Source organism: Sitophilus oryzae, unplaced genomic scaffold (assembly GCF_002938485.1).
Source record: "Sitophilus oryzae breed Bouriz unplaced genomic scaffold, Soryzae_2.0 scaffold_805_pilon_pilon, whole genome shotgun sequence".
NCBI lineage: Eukaryota > Metazoa > Arthropoda > Insecta > Coleoptera > Curculionidae > Sitophilus > Sitophilus oryzae.
Genome location: NW_022147423.1, coordinates 520312 through 545329, shown reverse-complemented (window position 1 = coordinate 545329; position 25018 = coordinate 520312). Strand labels below are relative to the sequence as shown.

At 30.3% G+C, this 25018-nt stretch overlaps 1 protein-coding gene across 1 annotated transcript; it reads right to left on the bottom strand.

The window, feature by feature from the left end:
• Positions 1–8554: 8554 nt before the first annotated feature.
• On the bottom strand, positions 8555–17263 carry LOC115888638. The gene is made up of 4 exons (XM_030908409.1): positions 16901–17263; positions 9971–10063; positions 9798–9908; positions 8555–8853 (listed from the first exon to the last, which is right to left on the bottom strand). The coding sequence occupies exons 1-4, from the start codon at positions 17116–17118 to the stop codon at positions 8754–8756; spliced, it is 522 nt and encodes a 173-aa protein (XP_030764269.1). The 5' UTR covers positions 17119–17263; the 3' UTR covers positions 8555–8753.
• Positions 17264–25018: the final 7755 nt, after the last annotated feature.

The following is a 25018-nucleotide window of genomic DNA, read 5'->3' as shown; positions in this document are numbered from 1 at the left end:
CACTATTCAAAGTATCGAGTCACTTACAAGCTGTCAATGCTGAAGTGAATAGTTTGTGAGATTTGTGACGTTTATAGCAAAGCCGCCTATGATGATATTAATTATTTAAAAATACTTGTCCCAACATTTAGTTGTCAGCAAATTTGTCCTTTTATGAACAAAATCCGCTACTGTAAATATGGATTTTAGCCTTATTGTCAAGATGTTCCTAAACAACTTGACAATATTTTTATGAATTTGTAAATCAATCCATATTTACAGTAGCGGATTTTGTTCATAGCCATATATCCTAATATATGGCTATGTTTATATTTAAAAAATTAAACATATATTTTTCAGTCATTTTGAAAAACCAGGGCAATAATTCCAAAATATGACCTATATGACCTATATGAATATCAACATATAGTTGTTAGGGCTCGTAAAACTACTGAGTAAAAAAATACACATTTACGACGTTTTTTACGTGAAGTAGGTTTCTTGGTAAAAATCGCTACGAGTAATGGTTTTCGAGATATTTGGAATCGAAATTATCAATACCTGTCATCATTGACATAAATTAAACCTGTTGACTAAATAGTTATTATACTGAAATCATAAATTTGAAAAGTTTTTGTGCCAAAAGTTCAACAGAAACTGTTTTATCATCATTTTTTGCAGAAAAAATTATGATTGATTTAAAAAAAATAAAAAAAAAATTCCCAAATTTATTATTCGATGTACTTAAACAGCCGTTAAACGGTAGCCTACTAAAATGCCGTTAATAGATATTGTGACGTCGTTCATATCGGCGGAAAGTAATGCCTGCCTATATAGGCTAAACGGTATAGTGGAGTAAAAACGATATGAAAATGTGTCGAAAAATTTTTTGGACGTATAACTACATGATATCTACACAGGATTATCAGTTAGGGCTTTGTGCATGTGAAATGACTAATTAATTACGACCTTTTTGGGGGGGTCAGAAATTTTTTATCTGGGAAAATGTCAAAAATCTGTCAAAATTGTATAACCATGTTTTTTACCTTTCCTACGCGATAACTCCTAAACTAATCAACTTATTCACATACTCTTTTTTTTAATCGATTGAGAACACATAGGCGATGATAGCTGAAGTAATTAAAGTTCCATAGTCAGTGTACTCTTTTTTGGAAAATGGATTAAACTTCAAACATTAACTTTATTGTATCATGATTTTCGGTAAGCGAGAAACTTTTTTATTTGAAGGAATTTTTACATAGTACCTGCGTATGAAATTAAGAAAAAATATTGAAAAAGTTTTTAAAACTTGTTACAACCTTCTATTACTAATATTTTTATAGTTATTCTGATTTAAAGTTACCATTATCCCGTGCGCGGGCTGTAGAGACGCCGCGCTATACCGCCCGGCCTGCATCACGTTGTACGGCATGCTAGATGTGGCATTAATTTATGTTTTAGAGTAAATGTAGAAAATTCTTTTTAAGTAATTATTTAATATCTGAGTAGCACATATGTCGGTGTCGATTTAATATGACACTTTATTTTTGTAATAAATAATATAATAAATAAAAAAAAACATGAAAAAAAACATTATTTTTATTACATAATAAGGACATATCTTGAAGTTTGCATAGGATTGAAACTCTTTTATTAAACTACGAATTTCTTCTTTTAATATAGGAGTTATTATTTGTGTTTTCTGATTATGCTCTTCATACCACTTACACAAAGATTAAAAAAAAGCCTAAAAAGAGCATCGGCAACTAAAGCTATTCCTTGAAAAAAAACAGATTAAGGTGCATTCAGCCTAGTTAATTTCCTATGTAATCATTTAGGATCATTCCGTAATATTTCGCGAGCTTTTGAATAAATGACCAAGTGTGCTGTTATATAAATATGGTTTTATTTTAAAGTTTGTGCTAAATCTACTAATCTTACCATCGAAGTATATATTATGGTATCACATTCGGTAGGTGGATAAGCAAGTAAAATATTTTGGAGACAAAAATTTCGTTGTCAACTAAAGTGTTGTTAAAATCAGTCCAGTTTAAAAAAGTTTCTTCGTACTGTGGGCAGTAATTTTCGGCGACCATGGAACAGAATACTTTGTGGAGAAGAACTATATATTTTATGCATAAATATTATTGCCACGATTGTATGTTAATCGATAAGATGTTATATAATTAGTTTTATTGACGGTGATGAGGGACTAGAATAGTCAGTCGTTGTATAGTCATGGTTTGAGAGTCAGTCTAGGCGGGACACGGCTCGTTTTCTATTTTCTGTGTTTAAGTATGAAAAGTAATAAAATAATCAAAGCAATGGTTGTCTTTTAGTCGATTAGTTCATAGTACTTAACACTACAAATAATTTGCCATGCTAGATTCTTTTTTTAGATTTTTTCTTCTTCGAATAGTTTTTTTTTAGATTCTTTTATACCCAACGTAATAGATTTTAATTGAGGATGTTAGGCTGGATAATATTTATTTGATCTCTAACTAGAACAAAGTGTTGTTACAAAGCCTAATAAGCATGGAACATTGTTAAAATTGAATTAACTTAAAACCAATAATACTTACATTAAGGACTACAGTTGAATAAAAACATAATACAAAATATGTATGTATATCGCATTTAATATTAAATAAATATTTATACGTAGAGTCCGCTTTAATACGCTTTAATAATTTATTTTATATTGATTTATTTAATATTAAATGCTATTTGTTCTAGGTAGAGATCAAATAAATATATTATCTAGCCTAACATCCTCCATTAAAATCTATTACGTTCGGTAGAAAAGAATCTAAAACAAGAATCTAGCATTGCAAATTATTCGCAGTGTTAAGTAGGAAGAAACTTTTTTAAACTGGACTGATTTTAATACTTTTAATACTTTATTATTATTGACAACGAAATTTGTGTTTCCAAAATATTTTACTTGTCATTTTTACAACCCACCTACCGAATGTGATACCATATACTTTGATGGTAAGATTAGTAGATTTAGCACAAACTTTAAAACAAAACCATATTTATATAACAGCACACTTGATCATTTATTCAACAGCTCGCGAAATATTACGTAATAGTCCTAAATGATTATATGGGAAATTAACATTTATGGATATTATTAGGCGGAATGAACCTTAATCTGTTTTTTTTGTCAATATTGGGTATATTTTTGGAGATGGAGGCCTTTTTGTAATTTTTACGGAAACAGATAATTACGTCTAAAATACTTGTACAATGATGTAAGATGAAAAATAATATTCTAGGGCTATTCGAGGGCTTATTATTTAGAGATTATAGTTTCCGATGCTCTTTTTAGGCTTTTGTTTAAATCTTTATGTGAGTGGTATGAAGAGCATAATCAGAAAACAAATAATAACACCTATATTAAAAGAAGAAATTCGTAGTTTAATAAAAGAGTTTCAATCCTATGCAAACTTCAAGATATGTCCTTATTATGTAATAAAAATAATGATTTTTCATGTTTTTTTTTTATTTATTATATTACTTATTACAAAAATAAAATGTCATATTAAATGGACACCGACATATTTGCTACTCAGATATTAAATAATTACTTAAAAAGAATTTTCTACATTTACTCTAAAACACAAATTAATGCCACATCTAGCACGCCGTACAACGTGATGCAGGCCGGGAGGTATAGCGCGGCGTCTCTAAAGCCCGCGCACGGGATAATGATAACTTTAAATCAGAATAACTATAAAAATATTAGTAATAGAAGGTTGTAACAAGTTTTAAAAACTTTTTCAATATTTTTTCTTTATTTCATACGCAGATACTATGTAAAAATTCCTTCAAATAAAAAAGTTTCTCGCTTACCGAAAATCATGATACAATAAAGTTAATGTTTGAAGTTTAATCCATTTTCCAAAAAAGAATACACTGACTATGGAACTTTAATTACTTCAGCTATCATCGCCTATGTGTTCTCAATCGATTAACAAAAAGAGTATGTGAATAAGCTGATTAGTTTAGGAGTTATCGCGTAGGAAAGGTAAAAAAACATGGTTATACAATTTTGACAGATTTTTGACATTTTCCCGGATAAAAAATTTCTGACCCCCCCAAAAGGTCGTAATTAGTCATTTCACATGCACAAAGCCCTAACCGATCATTTCATAAAGCTTTTATGTGGTTATACCTTCAAAAATTTTTTTTCGAGAAGGAAGCGACTTTTCTCAGTGATTTTACTCGACTACTAGGCGATCGTACAATCCCCGTTTGGCATTGGCTAATATATTAGGGCTAATAGTTTGGAAAGCCTCTTGTATTTTTACTCGAAGCTCCTCCAGATTATTAGCCCTATTATGACCATACACTTTGGATTTTACAAAACCCCACAAAAAAAAATCATTGGGAGAAAGATCTGGTGATCTAGTGGGCCACAAACTAGTTCCATGTCCACTAATTGAACGGTTGGGAAAAGTATTGTTTAAATATTCTTGAACAATACGGGCATTGTGGGCAAGGCAACCACATCAGTAATTTGATTACTTGAAAACGTGGGATTTTGATCCGCGGTAGCACAAATGAACACTTGCTTTAACTCAATGAACACTTGCTTAACTTCACTCTTCTTCATTAATCAACACATCAAGCTTTTTGTGTTTTTGTGGGGACACGCACCTATGTGTTTCAAAATTATTAATAACTCTTGATATAGTAGGTAAAGATGGAATTGGCCTGTTTACAAAAGTTTGTGGAAAAATTGTTTGTATATCCCGATAAGACTTATTTTGGAAATACCATTTTACAATTTGAATTTTCTCACAAACTTCGTAAACATCCATTATTTTACTTAAAAAAATAAATTTTACACGAGAACTGTTGCGAGAATCTATGTATTCATTTTGGCTATTAAAACACGAATAAATACGAATTCTGAAACATTCTTATCACATATCTACCTATTTTTATTTTATCGCATTTTTTCGCCTGCTTTTTATCCGGCGGACGGGCATACGCTAATTCGTCCGGTTCTGCCTATGTTACTACTACGGTGCACAGTGCTTCGTCCCATGGACAAAAATCAAAAAATAAGTTAAAATTTACTAATATCTGAATATATAATTTTATACTTATAGCAATGTTCAACCATCCTGTATATTATTTTTCATAAACAGCGTTTTTGTTAGCAAATATTTTCACTCATCAGTGAAAAGAATAACATTCATAGTAGTTCTGTATATTATGGAGTTAAACGGGTACGTACTTAATTGAAAGCCACTATGGATATTGTTAAACAAGGTATGTCCTTTAAATTTATTTCTAAACAAGTTCGTGATTGTTTAGTTTTTATTTATTTTTTAAGATGATTCTTAAATGGGTATAAAAATTTTACGTTTTCAAACTTCAAAAAGGCATTTAAAAAAAACATATCAAAACATATCGTATTTATTGAATATTTTTGTTGCCATATTAATACACTTTTAATTTTTGTATAGTTCACCTGCGTCTGCTTGCGACGAACTTTATTTTATAATACTTTTCAGATGGAGTAAAATTGATAAGCAATGCCGATCTGGCTAATACTTGGCTTGATCATAAGGAAAAGAACTCAAAATTATTTGTATTTCAAAAAATATGTTCTTATTAGATATTGGTGAACCTTCCAGTCAAACGAGACACCACTTGTGCCTGAAAAAGTCCACTATGTTGGAGCGAAACGTCGCATAAAAAAAGTGTCCATCTTTCAATTTATTATAAAATCTCATATTCAAGAAAAGGAAAAAATAATTTATGGATATGGTCTATTAAAGAGGTAACTATTATCATCCGAACCCCTCATACCGACAAAATGAACAGTAACAACGCGAAAAAGTAACATATTAGAAAATGATGTACAGAAATATCTTATATGTGAGGATACTTCATCTACCTGTGATTTGGATAGTATAAATTTGGAAGATTCTGTCAGCAGTGATTCTCCTGAATCAGAGTAGTTACGATCTATGCATTTTGTTGTCCTAAAGTAAATTTATAGTATCTTAAGTTTTTTTTTTAATTAAATATAACATTAATGTTTCTTTTTCATTAAAGAAAAACATTTTTATCTTATATTAGGCTTATATTGTAGGAATCATGTTCTAATGTTATTTCAATTCTTTTTTATTACAGGAATTTATTTAATACTTACACCGTTTTCGTACTATAACTTATTATTTGCTTAGATGGAACACAGCTCCAACATTATTATTATTGATAAGATTTTTTTTTTCATAAACGTGGGACTAAGAACATCATCATTTAGTACAATGAGAGTACTATCATTTGTGTCAAATGATAGTAATTACTAAACCTAGTTTGAATAAATTGCTTACAATAAAAGAGAAGTTTTGGATTTTTGTCCTCTAGAGCCATATGTTCGAAGCACTGTGCGGTGGTCCGGTCTGTATAAGGAATAATAATATTAAAAATAAAATATTATGTAATCTTAGAATGTGCCATCTGCCCTATGTCTTAATTATTTATGCGGTGTAAGGTGTTTTTTTATTTGTTTTATTTTGCGTGCATTAGTGTGGATGTGAAATAAATTAATAGTATACTTTTAGATATTATTTTAGAATTATGGATATAATAACTTTGTACTTTTTATTATAGTAATGAAACCTCAGACAAGGACTTACCTTAAGAGGATTCTATGTTTATTTTCTACTGTATATGAAGTGTTTTATTATTATTATTCTTTCAATGGGCAGTAGGGAACGCAACGTTTACCGGCAGCCAGACGGGCCAGCTTTCTTAAAATACTTGTTTTCCCGACGTTGCTAGTTCTCGTACTATAAGGACAAATAGTAATCTATAGTAATATTTGATGCTTACTATTATGTTTGGGGACTCGCAGACAGTCATAAATAGTGATGGGATCAATCGAGTGAAAAATACTCGGTCATCCGAGTATTCATATCCTCGGTATGTCTCGAGTATTTTTGTCGATCCTCGAGGATTACTCGGCACGCAACTAACATCGGGTGTGGTGTATCGTCCTCGCTGCTCGCGTCGATACAGGCGATTTACGATTTATGCTTAAACCTTGTTTTGTCGATCCTCGAGGATTACTCGGCACGCAACTAACATCGGGTGTGGTGTATCGTCCTCGCTGCTCGCGTCGATACAGGTGATTTTACGATTTATGCTGAAACCTTTTATATAGAGGACAGAGGATAACCGTTTAATCACCTGCTCGCATATCGCATTTGTGCATTTCTGCATTTTTGAACAGAAATACATTACTTATTTTTGTTTTGTTTAGATGGGATATATTAATTATAATATTTGTTTAAATTATAAAGATTTTTTCTCCATACTTTATATTTTAAGATTTAGAGTTTTTTAACCATTGATATAATAATAAAATGTTGTATTTTCTGTGTAATAATTCAGAATTGAAACATTTGAAAATTCATAATACGTCAGTTTTCGACTTTCAAAATTCCATTTGACAAAACCAGTTGTTTATTTGGGTTGAGGCTTTGGAGATTTTGCTTTATTTGCATTTTTAATTTTCAATTTACGTGTTTTGTTTGTAAAAAAAACCTTTGCTTGTAGTTGTACGTTGGGAGACTATATTCTGATGAAAGTATAATCGAAATTTAGTGTGATGGAACGTAGATATAAAGTGAATGATTTGCGGAATTTGCCAACAAGAACAACATTATTGCTGTATATTTTATTTCATTTTTTTTACAAACAGTTTTTAAAGCGACAGCTGACTCGTTGTAAGCCTTAAGCTCGGCCTTATGTAAAATTTTATTAGTTAATATTTTTCCACTATGAGGGATCACAAGAGAAAGAGGTTGAAAATCCGAAACAATCATCATTAACAATTTTTTTTCGATTATTAGTTAAGCTGTACCCAAACAATACAGTTGGTAAATTCAATTTTAAAACTGGATATTATGTCGCACAAAACCTAAAATATGCACAATAACACAATACTACTACAATAATTTATTAGGTACTACAGTTTATTTTCGGTGAAAGTACGCTATTAAAAAGAAAAAATAAAATATATTTTTTATCTCAATGACCGACCGCCGACAAATAAACAATAAATAACGAGCCCTTTTTAAAAAGCCGCACGTATTTCCTAGAATTACTTGGTTTGTATTTGGCCTGAAAGTGTGCTGAAAGGTTGCCAGATTAGCCTCAAAGTCGGAGTTAAAGAAACAAAATCAGCACAATTTAAAGCAAAACTTATGAAAATTTTATTTCCCACATTAAATTATACACGAACATATTAAAAATTATTAAAAAAGTTTTTAAAATAATTAGTATTTATTTTTATTACAATATTATTTAAGTCATTCAAGTACATGGCAATAGTATGTTAAAAACAGCAAGCAAAATCACTCACACCCAGCGGCGAGTATTATTGAGGTTTCGATCGAGATATTATACAGAGAAAATTTTATGACCGAGGATTCCTCGGATGATTATCCGATTATTGGAATCCTCGAGGATTGAATTCATCCGATTTTTCCCATCACTAATCATAAACGCAAACTAAATAACTTTTTTAATATGCAATCAACTTTTTTACGATTATTGATTATATTACGAACTTTGTAGTAAGCTAAAATAAAAGTACTACATAACTTATAAAACTTACTTTTTTTGAAAATATCAGATTAATAAATCTATACATAAAACTTAAAAATGTTTACATGTGAAAATTAAACAAACCAGTTATTTTTTTTTAATTTTTAAGATTGCATTATGAATATTTTCTTCATTTAAAAACGCGCGTCTTCATCGTCATATTTTGGTTCCATTTTTATAAAATCTTCGAGTTTAATATATAACTTCTTAGTTACAGATAAATTTTCAGTATTTCTGGAAGCAATAAAAAATATTTAAAACACTGTGTATCAATTAGTAAAAATACATTTCTATACCATAGAAGCAAACTGTATTAAGTCCAAAATTGGCATATACACAAAATGTCAGTATAATTTATTTAAAAAACTGTTTTACATTTCATTTGAGTTCAAAACATGTTCAAAATAAGTTAGTCATATACCAAATATTATAATCAACGGTTTAAAAATAACCGAGTAATTAGAAAATAACTTAAAAAAAGAACTTTAAATTCGTTTTTTCTCAAAACTGTATATTGTGACTTAACATCGTTTGCTTCTGGGGTACAGATTTATACAGGGTGGTCCGAACTGTATTCCGGAAACCGCGGCAGCATATTCTGCAGATAAAAATAAGTAAAAAAGTTTGTATAAATGTATGTCCTAAAATGCTTAGTTTCAGAGATACAGGGTGTAGAAGTTTCATTTTTATTTCGATTTTGTCCAAATAATTTCTGCAGTAACGTCAATATTTGGATGAAAATTGGTGTCTAGGAGTTTTTTGATATCAGAAATTTGATTTTGATGTCAATATGACTCCTACTGGTAGAGGGCGCCATCTACATGTGTTTTAACTGTTTTAAAGCGTAATAACTTTTTGTCCGTACCTGTATACGGATATCGTTATATATGTAGGTGGCGCCCTCTACCAGTAGGAGTCATATTGACATCAAAATCAAATTTCTCATGTCAAAAAACTTCTAGACACCAATTTTTATCCAAATATTAACGTTACTGCAGAAATTATTTGGAAAAAAATCGAAATAAAAATGAAACTTCTACACCCTTTATCTCTGAAACTAAGCATTTTAGAACGTACATTTATAGGAACTTTTTTACTTATTTTTATCTGGAGAATATGCTGCCGAAGTCTCCGGAATACAGTTCGGACCACCCTGTATATACAGAAAAAAAACATACTTAAAATCATCTTGCATGTCCGTATTCATAGTCGGAGTGACACCATCAGGTTCTATTTTTAAAAAAACTTCTGATTTTACTTTATTAGTCACCGCTAGATGTTCAGCATTTCTAGAATTAATAAATTACATTTTTATTATTATATTAGTAAATATACATTTAAAAAAATGTACTTAAAGTCATCCAAATGTGGAGTGTAATCATCAATTTCCATTTTCAAGGAACCTAATATCACTTCATCAGTTGGAGATGTAGAATCAGAATTTCTGAAAACAATCAAAAATTAAAATGGCGAAATATGTGTCTGAACATTTCCGTTTCAATGGCAATATTTCAAAGAACTTTTTGATAGTTGTAATTATTTTCGTAACTACATTTTTAACTTCGTAAAAACATTTTGTACTAGGCCTAAAAGTCTATATGTTACGGTTAAAGTCCGATGTTCGGTTAATGTCGACATTATTCGGTTAATGTTTGAGTTTGGTGTGGTTTTTGGTTGTTTTGTTTTGTGTTATTCTCGAGACTAACCGGGTAATGTCGATATTAACCGAATATCGTACCTTAACCGTAACATATATACACTCAGATGCAAAAAAAAACGTAACGGAGAAAATTTTGGTCAAATTTAAATTGTTATATTTTTGTTATTTTTAACCCTATTTTCATGAATTTTTTAGCAAGCTGTATATAATTATATCAACTTTAATTCGTAAACTCAGTTTTTTTGTAAACTTTAGTAATTGGCATATTATACAGGGTTAATCGAGGAGTTGTTTTTTATCCTAACTTTAAAACACACTGTGCAATAATTTCGTGTGTAAATTTTCCTAAAATATAATTTTATGGTAAGAACCATGTCTCCTGAGCATTTTGTTTTTTGGATCACGTCAATGCATACTTTGGTTAATTTTTAAGAGCGAAATGAACTGATCACGATCAATTTGAAATTTTTTCAGTTATCATTACTTTTGATGTCATTTTTTAAAAAGACGAGATGGTGTAGGTGACTATTGTCGTAACGTCATATTACTGTGCATTGGATACTCTATACTAAATTAAAAAAAAAACGTTAAAGACTAACGATACAGTCCTGGTTTTAATAAATATTAATAGCGATAACAGAACAAACGATATTAAGGAAAACATCTGTAATACTGAAGTAGGTACACAAACAGAAAAAAAAAACTGTAAAAAGTACCCTAATACTTTGTATTACCTCCCCTGGCTGCTAGAACTGCCTGTATACGTGTGTTCATACTGTCATTGAGGCTGCATATATCATATTGCGTTATGTTTTCTCATTCTTCTTTAAGGACCAAGCGAAGTTCATTTAATGACGCTGGTAACGCTGCGCGACCTCGAACCCTCCAGCCAAGCATTTCCCAAACGTCGAACATGATGCAGGCAGTTCATAGTAGTATATAGTTCACAATAATCACCAAAGCTGCCTTGTCATATTGAAAAAAAATTCAAAAATAAATTATAATTGAAAAAATTGCAAATTGTTGGTGGCAAGTTCATTTCGCTCTTAAAAATTAACCAAGGCACCATCCAAAAAACGCTCAGGAGACATGGTTCTGACCCTAAAATTATATTTCAGGAAAATTTACAAACGAAATTATTGCACAGGTTGGTTGCTAAAGTTGGTGGTTAATTATAAGTTGGTTGTTAATATGTTTTGATAGTTTCAGAGATAATAAATAAATAAAAAAAAATCAGCTTTTTAAAAAAAAATGATTGAACTGTCTTGAGATCAAAACTATATTCGGCATTTGCTTTAGATAGTCTGTACTTACTTTACTATAAATATCGTAACCTTAAATCATACAGGGTGTTCAAAGTTCTACGCCAAACTTTCTAAAATATAAAATAATTTTTCTTCGTTTTTTTTAATTTTAATTAACCTGTATCTTATTTTTTAATAGATAGGGAATTAAAAAAATATTTTTTTTTGTATTAAGAGTATTTCAAAAATTTTCACCGGCTTCGCAGATACTTGTGGTTTTATATATCATATGGCTCTTTCAACGGTAAAATACGAGAGAAAAATCATTTCTAAAAATATAAAACGACAAATATCTGCGAAACCGTTAAAAATTTTATTAATACTGTAAATACAAAATGTTGTTCATTTTTTAATTCTCTATCTATTAAAAAAATAGTATACAGGGTGTTCCATTAAAAAAATATATACAGGGTGGCGCACCTCATTCGCCTCGGTTGATTATACGAAAACGGAAAGATGTAGAAATAAAATATTTTATGGGTATATGTGGGGAGGTACTGTGCACAATTTAAAATTATTTTGAAATGTACAGGGTGTTTCAGAGCTAAGATCTATACCAAAGTTATATTTTTTCTTATGGAACACCCAGTATTTTATTTCATTTTTGGGTTCTTGGGCCCAAAAAAAGGTATTTATTATAAGGGTTAAATATGTTTAAAATCTTTGGTTTTTGAGATATTTAAAGATATTTAAATTTACATGCTACAATAGAATAGATTATAACACCCTGTACATTACTTTTCAGAATTAGTTCTTGTGCTGAGTTTAAAGGTAGAGAAATAAACTTTACAGAAAAATGTTATTCCTTCCTTAAATGTATACAGGGGTATCAAAAATTGCTGGTCTATTTTAAATATTTATTTTACATAAAAACTTCGTTATTTTAAATGCAACATATGTATTTTTTTAAATAGGTCGAAGTAGATTTAAATACTCTTTCAAACTATATTAGGGTTTCCTATACCTATCTGGCTCAGATTTTGAATAAAAATAAGGAACCAATACCATTTTTCAGTAAAGTTTATTTCTCTACCTTTAAGCTCAGCATAAGAATTAATTCTGAAAAGTAATGTACAGGGTGTTAATAGTCTATTCTATTGTAGCATGCAAATTTAAATATCTTTAAATATCTCAAAAATTAGAGATTTTAAACATATTTAACCCTTGTAATAAATGGCTTTTTTTGAGCCCAAGAATCCAAAAGTGAAATAAAATACCGGTTGTTTCATAAGAAAAAATATAACTTTGGTATGGATCTTAGTTCTTGAACACCCTGTATATTTCAAAATAATTTTAAATTGTGCACATTGTCTCTCCACATATACCCATAAAATATTTTGTTTCTACATCTTTCCGTTTTCGTATAATCAACCGAGGCGAATGAGGTGCGCCACCCTGTATTTTAGAAAATTTGTCGTAGAATTTTGAACACCCTGTATGATTTAAGTTTACGATATTTATCGAAAAGTAAGTACTTACAGACCATCTAAAGTAAATACCTAATATAGTTTTGATTTCAGGACAGTTCTTGTATTTTTAATATTTTTCTTTAAAAAAGGCCGAAAAAAATATATTTTTTATTTATTTATTATTGTCTCTGAAACTATCAAAACATATTTAAAAATATCTTAGAATCATGTAAAGTGATCGGAAGGGAAGCCTAAAATGCAATAATACACAGGGTGTTCCGTTAAAAAAATCATCCCGATCCACTCACATTTTTTTGAGCCACCCTGTAGAGGTAAAAATATATTCCCAAAATACATCCTAGTACATACTTTAGGTTTGTACACAAACAAAATTACCAAGTTTTTTATTCTAAGAGCTACAGATGTCCGACGCACTATTGCCGTACCCTGTATTTTATTATTATTTCATGTTGTTAGTGGTAAGCCCACGGCCACACAGAAAGCGTTTTTTGCGTGAAGCGTCTTTAGCGACTAAAACAAAATAACAGGATTATATAGGAGTGGCCACACCAAAAGCGTGTGCGTTCGGCGTGTCTCGCAAAAAACGCAAATGAAAACAAATCAGTTTGTTTTCTGTAGCGTCTTTATTTCTAAGATGAGACCCCGTCATAGGCGGACGTTATCTATATATATAAATCTGACTGTCCTGACTGATACTGACTCATCAACGCCCAGACCAAACCCTTGACCCTAGAAAGCTGAAATTTTGCACAGGGGTTCCTTTTATGATGTTTACGTAAGATAAGAAAGGATTTTTAAAAATTCATCCCCTAAGGGGGTAAAAAGGGGGGTGGAATATTACAATATTTTTTATTTAAAAAACGGTCAAGTTTCCGAAAAAACGCTGAAACACGTATATTTTATTTTCTTTTTTTACATATTTTCAGATTTTTTAAAAATGTATACAGGGTGTTTCGAAAAATCTGGTCATTGATTAATCATGTTCCTGCTTAAAGCGCTTGACGTAAAAAGCTGATTTTTGGAAAACGGATTGACTTTAGGATGTAGAGGTTCGATAAGAAGGGATTTTTCGAAACTCGAATTCTAAGGGGGTGAAACCGCCCCTCAAATATTAGAATATTTTTTATTTAAAAAACGGTCAAGTTTCCGAAAAAACGCTTAAACACGTATATTTTATTTTCTTTTTTTACATATTTTAAGATTTTTTAAAAATGTATACAGGGTGTTTCGAAAAATCTGGTCATTGATTAATCACGATCCTGCTTAAAGCGTTTGACGTAAAAAGCTGATTTTTGGAAAACGGATTGACTTTAGGGTGTAGAGGTTCGATAAGAAGGGATTTTTCGAAACTCGAATTCTAAAGGGGTGAAACCGCCCCTCAAATATTAGAATATTTTTATTTAAAAAACGGTCAAGTTTCCGAAAAAACGCTTGAACACGTATATTTTATTTTCTTTTTTTACATATTTTAAGATTTTTTAAAAATGTATACAGGGTGTTTCGAAAAATTGATTAATTGGTCATTGATTAATCACGATCCTGCTTAAAGCGCTTGACGTAAAAAGCTGATTTTTGGAAAAGGGATTGACTTTAGGGTGTAGAGGTTCGATAAGAAGGGATTTTTCGAAACTCGAATTCTAAGGTGGTGAAACCACCCCTCAAATATTAGAATATTTTTTATTTAAAAACCGGTGAGTTTTTCGGAAAAACTCTTAAACATGTATATTTTTTTTGTTGTTTTACATATTTTAAGGTTTTTAAAAATTTATACAGGGTGTTTCATAAAATATAACCAATGAGTAATCACGATTCTACTTAAACTGCTTGACGTTTAAAGCTGATTTTTGGCAAACGGATTGACTGTGGGGTGTAGAGGTTCGATAAAGAGGGGTTTTCGAATTTCAAATTCCAAGCGGGTGTGAAACGACCCACAAATATTACAATATTTGTTTTTAAATACGGCGAGCCTTTCGGGAAAACACTTGGACACGCATAATTGATTTTGTTTTTTACATATTTTGAAATTTTTAAAAAATCATACAGGGTGTTCCAAAAAGTTGGGTAATTGATTAATCACGATTCTGCTTAAACTGCTTGACGTAAAAAGCTTATTTTTGGCAAACTAATTTTTCGAAAGTCAAATTCCAACGAGATGAAACTACCCCTCAAATATTATACCAAGTTATATAATAATATCGCCATATTGTTTTTTCTCATGCTGACATAAATGTAAGAAAATTTTATCTTAGTTTGTATGTTAATGGAAATTCTTGCTTTGCTTGATCATCACCATTACAAATGATTAATCCGACGCGAACGAAGTCGCGGGTACACACTAGTATTTAATAATACAATAAAAATAAATTAAGTAGTATGCATTTTTTTTCATTTTAGGGTATTATCTAAAAATATTTTTATAAAGAACATCTACTGTTTAGGAAGATTCTATTAAATTCAAAAATTTGAAGGAATTGTTTGAAAAAGTGTAGTCTGAAATGTTGAAAAGGTAATAAATTAATTCTATTTTCCTACGCGTAAAAAATAGTTTTTGTATGCGTAAGAAGTTTTTTTTCTGCATAAAAAAGGTTTTTTTAACAGAAACAAATAGTTTTTGACGCGTAAAACATAGTTTTTACGTGTAACAAATAGTATTTTTACACGTAAAAAATATCTTTTTTTTTGGGTAAAAGAGTTTTTTACTAAAAACAATAAGTTTTTAACGAGTAAAAAATAGTTTTTTACGTGTAACAAATAGTTTTTTACACGTAAAAAATATTTTTTTTGCGTAAGAAAGGTTTTTCATCAGAAACAATAAGTTTTTGACGCGTAAAAATTAGTTTTTTACGTGTAACAAATAGTTTTTTACGCGTAAAATTTTTTTTTTGCGTAAGAAAGGTTTTCTGCCAGAAACAATAAGTTTTTGACGCATAAAAAAATAGTTTTAACGTGTAACAAATACATTTTTACACGTAACAAATAGTTTTATACCAGTAACAAATAGTTTTATACGCGCAAAAAATAGTTTTTTACGCGTAAGAGTTTTATTCGCGTAAAATAATAAAAATAGTTTTTTACGTGTAATGATTTAATTCACTTTTACAAAATTTGTATTAAAATATCAATATTTTTGATAAACACGTGGACTGCTCACAAATACACGTCGCGTCATTAAGTATTTCTAAGGTGTTAACACGTTTCGTTACAACGAGCTCGTGTGTCAGGGCCGTCACTAGCTCGTATGTCACGGCTTTGAATTTTTACTCCCAGCGCGCGTAAAGAAGTTTTACTCCAAAATGTTTCATAAATAATGTCCTAAAATTGCATTAGTAACTAGACATATTTACTAGTCTATTATATAATTATAATTATTTATTATATCAAAATTATAACAAGTACTAACCACAACACTATAACATAAAAAAATATTCACATATAAACTAAAATTCGTAAAATAAATGGTAAATAATAATTATTATTTTTACACATACCACTGGCACTAGCAGTAGATGTGTTTGTCGCCGAATATATGCCCCGGCCCGTCCACAATTCAATCCCAGAATCTTTTATCTTCGTCTCTTCAACGCTAACCGCGCCGATCTCGCCTATCTCTTTCTCACAGGATTGATTGTTGAACGGGCCGGGAATCCACGAGCTTGTGTTACTAATTGACATCTTGATGGAAACTGCAAACCTGCCGCGTCTTTTACGTGTTTTTAATGGGCACAAATCGAAAAAAGTGCTTAAAACGGTCGAATCGCAAAAACCGCTTGAGGCGCAAAAAACGCAAAACGCTAAAAACGCTTTCTGTGTGGCCGTGGGCTTAGGGATATTAAATATGATATTGGAATCGTCATAATCAATATTTCTTACATTAACAATTAATTTACCTGGAATCAAGATGATCACGCTTGAGGTGGCATTGTAAACTCTTTTTTAATCTATATTTCTTGTCACATTTCGCACAAGTAAACATCTGTCGTTTTTCCGGTGCCCAGTGAACTTTCTTGTGGTGGTGCAGACTTTGCCTGTGTTTAGTTTGAAAGCTACAAATGGCACATCTATAGATCTTTTTCTGTACTTTCGACCTGTAACAGTCAAATTTCATCGCTATGACCTCTGTGCCATAAATTATAGCAAATTATTAGTTATTATAATTATTGTATTGTTCCCAGTAATTAGTATGTAGAAATAAAAATAGTGTGTTTCGCAACTTTAATGCCATTTGTTCAGGCACTATAGAAGCACATTTCAATAATAAAAAAAAGCGAACAAAACACTTATCTAAAATATTTAGTATTCCAACTGCCTACAAAAATAATAATGACGACTCCAACCGCTCACACTATGGAAACACATACGATAAGAACAGATAACTTACGTATTTTTAATATACAGGGTGAGTCTTAATCTTAATGTATAATAATAGTAATAATCAGGGTTGGAAAAAATCATGATTTTTTTTAAAAATCAAAAAAATCAGATTTTTTTTATTTATATCGGATTTTTTTTATTTAAATCAGATTTTTTTGATTTTAATTCAAAACAATATTTAAATCGGATTTCCAAATGACTAGGACTTATTTCCAATTAAAGTCCTATCCTAAATGACTAAATCTTAATAACTCTGAGCGATACCGATAACATTAACAATTCTACGAGGCCTGTTATTTTTCCACATCGGTCACCAATATATTCCGCAAAAATGTCGCTCGCTTCAGATCAAAAGGATTTTTTTTAAACGTCTCAAAAGTATTAATTTTTGTCACTTTAACGGCTATAGGCATAAAAGTAAAGCACTGTTACGCCTAAGCACAAAAGTACAAAAATATATTATTAAACTGATATTAGGTGTCAAATTCAACGAGTGTACAAATCGTTTCTCGATTACTGGTTGTATTATTTGCAATGTTTGAAATTGATTAAAAAATTATTTGTAATGTTTTAAAAAAATAGTGTTTTATTCGGAGTAAAAATGTACTTTTTCTGCCTCCTTGTAACGTCGGAATAGCTTTACGATGGTCCTTCAAATGTACAGCATCGTCAAAAAAAGTATAATTTCTACTCTTAATAAAACAATACACTATTGTTCGGAAATAGTCTTAAGTCGAGAATGAAATTAGTATTAGAGGGTATTAGCTAATGTCAAACTGTAAAGCACGGGGATGTCACTTGTATGCACAGAACAGATTAAAACAGAACGAAATCTTCCGTACAAAAAATTAGGACAACATTTTGGTACGCCATCTATGACACGGATTTAGAACTACAAATTAAATTAAAAAAAAGAAATCTGCAATTAAATTTTAAAAAGAAATCTGCATTGCATTCAAAGCAATTTTGGCAGCGCCATCTATAGTATTATATTACACCTAATTAATTTAATATACCGTATGTTCGAAAAATAACGATTCCAAGTTAACTTAAAAATGACGATTGATAACATTTTCTTTGTAAAGTTATATGGTTAATGTCATCAATAGTCATTTCTAAGTTAACTTGAAGCCGTATTCTTCGATCATACAATATTTAAACTAGGATGATTTTATACCAGATAATTTGTTTCAAGTAAAGTTAAATAAACATCTTATACAATATATTTTTTAAAAAATATGTTGTAAAAGATGTTTGATTTAATATACTTGCCAAACAAATATCTAGCCTATAATCGTTAAACAATACACATGCGGTAAAAATCACATTACAATATTTTCTATACCAAAATCAAAAAGTACTATCAGATTTACTTAATAATAGGTGTATGATTAATAACACATGTGAATTGATTATATACCAGATATTACAAGGAAGTTTATAATAAAAATCATTTATTTTTTGTTATAAATTTTTATTTATTTTTTCTTTTTTTGTAGATTTCGAAATTTTACAATACAAATGCGGCTCATTAAATTTATAGGCAACTAAAAATTAAACATTACAATTATTGCTCGGATAAAATATATATATATACAACTATTTTTGTATTCTTTTTGTTTTCTAAATTTCTATACCTAGGTACATGGTAATACTAAAGTAATACCGTATGATCGAAAAAACGAAGTCAAGTTGGCTTGGAAATGACGCGGTCGATGACGTTCCTCATATAATTTTACATATAGAGAGAGAATGACAGCGATATTTATTTCATAGCCAACGGTGACGCCGTTTTTTTTTCGATCATATTGTACCATACGATTACGAAAAGCTGCATCAAGCCACCTTAGGAATGACAATTGATGGCATTTAAAATGTAAATTATATTAGTAAATCTAACCAATTAATGAATATCAATCTTCCTTATCATCGATAGCCATTTCCAAGGTACAATTAACCTAACCTAACCTAGCTTTTATCGAGCAGGTTATATTATTATAAACTAATTTCTAGGTACTTACATATAAAGAATAATTCACTCTAAATGGATACACAAAATAAAAAGTTTTTAATTTAAATAATACACTATAAAGGCCGGGCACACAACATAAAAACGTCTTTACTTTGAGAATGAACACTACGACACTCACAACCACAAAAACACATACCTCTCAGCTCCAGAAAAAAGTTAGGGCACTGATGGCTGCCGGGAAAAATGACAGAAATATTACGATGAGAGACGGGTGGCGGGAAGAAACTTTTCCTTCCCTCTTACTCCCGCCCATGGCTTAAATCGATAGTGGCGCCTCTCTGACAGCGGGATTTGGCAATTCTTGATTTCCAAATCCTGCCAACGGTGACGCCGTTTTTTCGATCATATTGTACCATACGATTACGAAAAAGCTGCATCAAGTTACCTTAGGAATGACAATTGATGGCATTCAAAATGCAAAATTATATTAGTAAATCTAACTAATTAATGAATATCAATCTTCCATCGATAGCCATTTCCAAGGTACACTAACCTAACCTTAACCTAGCTGTTATCGAGCAGGTTATATTATTATAAACCAATTTCTAGGTAATTACATATAAAGAATAATCCACTGATGGATACACAAAATAAAAAGTTCTTAATTTAAAATAATACACTATAAAAAGGCCGGGCACACAACATATAAAACGTCTTTACTTTGAGAATGAACACTGACACTCACAACCACAAAACACATACCTCTCTGTAGCTCCAGAAAAGTTAGGCACTGATGGCTGCCGGGAAAAATGACGAAATATTACGATGAGACGGGTGGCGGGAAGAAACTTTTCCTTCCCTCTTACTCCGCCCATGTATTTTTAAATCGACAGTGGCGCCCTCTGACAGCGGGATTTGGCAATTCTTGTTCCAAATCCTGCCATTTAAGTTTTTGCACCGTGCTTGTATGGGAAAACAGGCAACAGTCAAATTTAAACGTGCCAGGACCAACGACAAAGAAAGCAACATCTGCCAGGCATTGGCTTTCTTTGTCACTCACATTGTTTAAATCATGATACCGCGGCCACAGCCGCGGCCATTTTGCCAACAAAGAAGTTGACCGGGCTGTCCTGGCAAGTGATTTAAAACAATTTTGCTTTTTACAATATTAAATTACCATTTGGATGTATTTAATGCGATTATTCAGTTAACTGGTAAGTCAGAAATTACACACAAATACTTTATTCGTAAATACAACTAAGATGTAAACGTATTTTTGTATTTTTAGATTTCAACTTTTGCAAAGACCCGCCGATAGAACTTGCCTGGTAGCGTACCTGTTTAACTAAACGTATCATTTCCTGATCATAATATCAAAACACGTAAGTACCTCTATAATTTATGATGAAAAATGATTTTGATTATGTTTTATGTTATTTAAATACTTTCTAATCTCATATAATAGTAAGATCCTTGTTTATATCGCACAGCCCGTTCAAAACTGTATTGTCTTCAAAAAATATTTACAAAACAAACAATTAATACAACAACAATGTCCTTTTAATCTGATTTATACCTCAGAAGGATGCCAGCAAAATTTTATTAAATTAACATTATATTATTTGGCCATTAATATGCAAAAAGGAGCGTATTCCTTAACTTACATTTTCTTTTACTTCTCTTGACAATGTTCTCTATATTCTCTATTTTGAGTTAGTGAACTTTTGAACTGGATGTGCCATATATAAAATACATAATATATCCAAGGGTATGATCTGATAAAAGTATTTTTTTGATGGATTTTTTGGTTGTTTATGCACGTTGGCTTAGTGTATGTTTTATTCAGCTTATATTTATTTGGTATAATAGTTTTTTTTGCCTTTGGAATGGCATGCATTGACGCTAGATAGTGTTTCATTAGTTCATTAAAGGAATTTAAATTAGCACATATTTTTTGTGATATTAGTGTGTTATCATGATACAGGTAGTTGTATCATAGTGCCTTATGCATGTTATTTACCTATTATATACTTATGTATTATCAGTAAATAGATGATAACATACTACTAAAATGTCTTTTTAATAGTATGTTTATCTCTCCAATTCACTAGTTATTTGCAATCAAAGAGGTTAGAAGAGAAAGAGGTAACAAATGCTCTATTTTATAATGCGCGAAGGCTGCCTGTTTTTCCGATCTGGGTTCCTTTGGTGGGGGTCACGCCAGGAGCGGATTTAGAAATTTTTAAGTGAATAATATACATCTAATATACTATAAAAATTCTCGTGTCACAGTTTTTATTACATCTTAATCCTTTGAAAACGGGCTTGACGATTTTGATGAAATTTTTATATGTATAATCAGTGGATATGAGAACTAGGTTGTTATCGATTTTATACCCCTATGATAAGTGGTGACCCAAGAAAAAAAAATTTTTTACTTTTTTGAAAAAAAAAATTATTTTAATTTTTTATGATTTGGCATTATAAAATACATACAACCCTAAATTTTCATTCCTTCTACCACCAACACCTATTTTGTAATAGGGGTTGTTTTTTTTTAATTTTTTTTTTTTTATTACCTTACTCCTTCGAAACGGCTTGACCGGTTTTGATGAAATTTTATATGTATAATCAGTGGGTCTGAGACTAGGTTATCGATTTGGTGGCCCAAAAAAAATATATTTTTTAATTTTTGGAATTTTTTATTTTCTATTTTTTTATGATTTGGCAATTAATACATTTGGCAATTAATACATTAATACAATTTGGCAAAAATACATACAACCCTAAATTTTCTTTTTTCTACCATCAACCGCTCTTTTTTTAATAGGGGATGTTTTTTTAATTTTTGTTACCTTACTCTCCGAAACGGCCTGACTGGGCCTGACCGAGTTTGATGAAATTTTATATATATATATATATATATATATATATATATATATTCAGTAGGTCTGAGGGTAGGTTATTATCTATTTTTTATTCAGGTATAAATAAATAACTTTTATCTAACAAATAACAATCTTAAAAGATAAAACAATTGGTAGAAGATACACGTTTTACACGCTATCCGTCAAATAAAATATATAACACGCTATCTGTACCTGAAAATACCGGGGGGTAAGTGATAAGGGTGATCCAAGTCCACCGGCCAAATCTTCTGGTGTATGGGTGGCTACTCGTTTTTAGACCAATCTAATCTGACAGATCAAGTCTGCTCTGATTTGGCCTGTGACAGGCTTGGTCCGCCAATGGCTTGGCCTGCTACAGACTTGGTCCGGCACACAAACACAAAGTTCTTATCCGCAGACCAAGTCTGCAGGCCAAATCTTCTGGTGTAGGACGCTAATAAGCAAAATTTAATTGTAGAATAGGACTGCAGAAAAACCACCTTATGATATTAAAAATTCTTTATTTAAAACTATTTAAATAAAATAATTCTACAATGGGCTATAAAATATAAAATAACACAATATTAATCACAAAATAGTATATTGTTTTTATTAGGAATAAAAATGACACTTTTCGTGGCGAGGCTGTACGTTTACATACAGGCGAGGCACAAAAAAGTAATTTTTACTCAGAATAGAACATGCTATTTTTTTCCAAACGCCACAAATAATTTTTAAACAATTTCAAACGTTCCAAATGATATAAAAAGATTTAAAAAAGTAATACCTTGTATATAATTATATATCGAGAAACTATGGTTACCCTCCTTGAATTTGACACTTTATGTCAGTTTAATAATATATTTTCGCACTTGTATGCTTGGGCGTAAAAGTGTTTTTACTTTTATATCTAGGCAGTAAAATTACTTTTTACATTGTCAATCACGTCGCAAAAACTAATACTTTTGTGACGTGTGAAAAAATAGTATATTGTTTTATTAGGAATAAAAATGACACTTTTGTGGCGAGGCTGAACGTTTACATACAGGCGAGGCACAAAAAGTCATTTTTACTCTGAATAGAACATGCTATTTTAGAAACGCTACAGATAATTTTTAAACAATTTCAAACGTTCCAAATAATATAAAAAGATTTGATGTGTATAATTATATTGTAATACCTTGTATATAATTATATATCGAGAAACTATGGTTACGCTCGTTGAATTTGACACTTTATGTCAGTTTAATAATATATTTTTCGCACTGCTTGGGCATAAAAGTGCTTTAATTTTATGCCTAGGCAGTAAAATTACTTTTTTATATTGTCAGTCACGTTGTAAAAACTAATACTTTTTGACGTTTGAAAAAAAAAATATATTTTTACAGAATTACAAAATATTATTGTCCCTTAAATAATACTAACTTATTATAACTAGACCGTATACTTCTACTTTTGTCAAACAGACTTTTGTTATAATGATGAATTCGCACAGTTGCATATATAGAAGAAATTAATTCTATTAGGTTGTTAAAGTGGCTAGTAAAAATATTTTGTTCTCTAAAGTGGTTATTAAGTGATTCAAATAAGTTTTTTTACCAATTATTATTTTTAAAACTCTAATATTTATTTTTAATATCGATAACAGTTTCTGAACCGTTAAAAATATCGAGAAGAATTTTTTCTGTTGTTAAACAAATATACATAACATCTTCAGATGGATATAAAGAGGTACTGTCCTTTGTCTTTTTTGATTTAATAAAGGACGTTATTAAATTATACCTGTCACCTGAAAGTGAATAGACACATTCCTCGCATTTTAAAAATTTTACCTATTTTTTTAACCACAAAGCCAGCAATGTATGTTATGGCCTCTTTTTTAAATTCTGATATATTTATATTTATGTTTAAAGCATTGTGAAATATTTCATCGTCCTCAACTTCAATTACTTCTTCGGTTACTTCTGAAATGCGTTCTTTACCACATGTTTTATTAATTACCTCAGAAGGAGTTAAAATTGGAATTGCTTCCAACGGAATGCAATTCCCTTTAAATGAATCTCTCAATTCAAGATGGACCATCATTTTTTTTATACGCCGATTTAAATTGTTTTGCTGATGGATTGTTGTTGTAACCACCCAGAGATCTAATCTGCCCAAAAAATAATTCAATGTGATCTTGACTTATTTTGTAGGTAGGGAAATACAACAGTAAATTATTCTCATAAATTAGATTTTTATAAAGAAATTGAAGGCTTTCTATATTAAATAAGAACCCTACAAATCCCATTTTTCTGCCGCTTTCGCACAATAGTTTGCCATCCATTAATCTTAATGATTTTAAATAATCTAATAATTCACACAAAAAAGAATTTATTTTTCAAAGTTTTGCATACTGATTGGTTTTTTGAAATCAAGTTGGTGCAAATTTCTACTGTTTAATATATCAAATAAGTTGTTTATATAGCGTATAAGAATTTTACTGTGGGTTCAGAATCTTTAAACTGTTCAAGTTTTAAAATTTCATTGCAATATTCCAAAGAATGTGCTACTGATTGGCTAAATAGTTGGGTGGCTAATTTAACCTTCATTTTTTGGTTGCTATAAAATATATGTGATTTTCGCATTTTATTAGCCAAGTGCAAACCCTCTTCATCCCTGAAGTTTACACAACTCTGTTAAAAATCCCATTTTATTGTTCCACCGTTGTCATCTATAATAACTTTTTTTTCACCCAATGTATTCCTAATTAACTTTACCATATGACATGGATC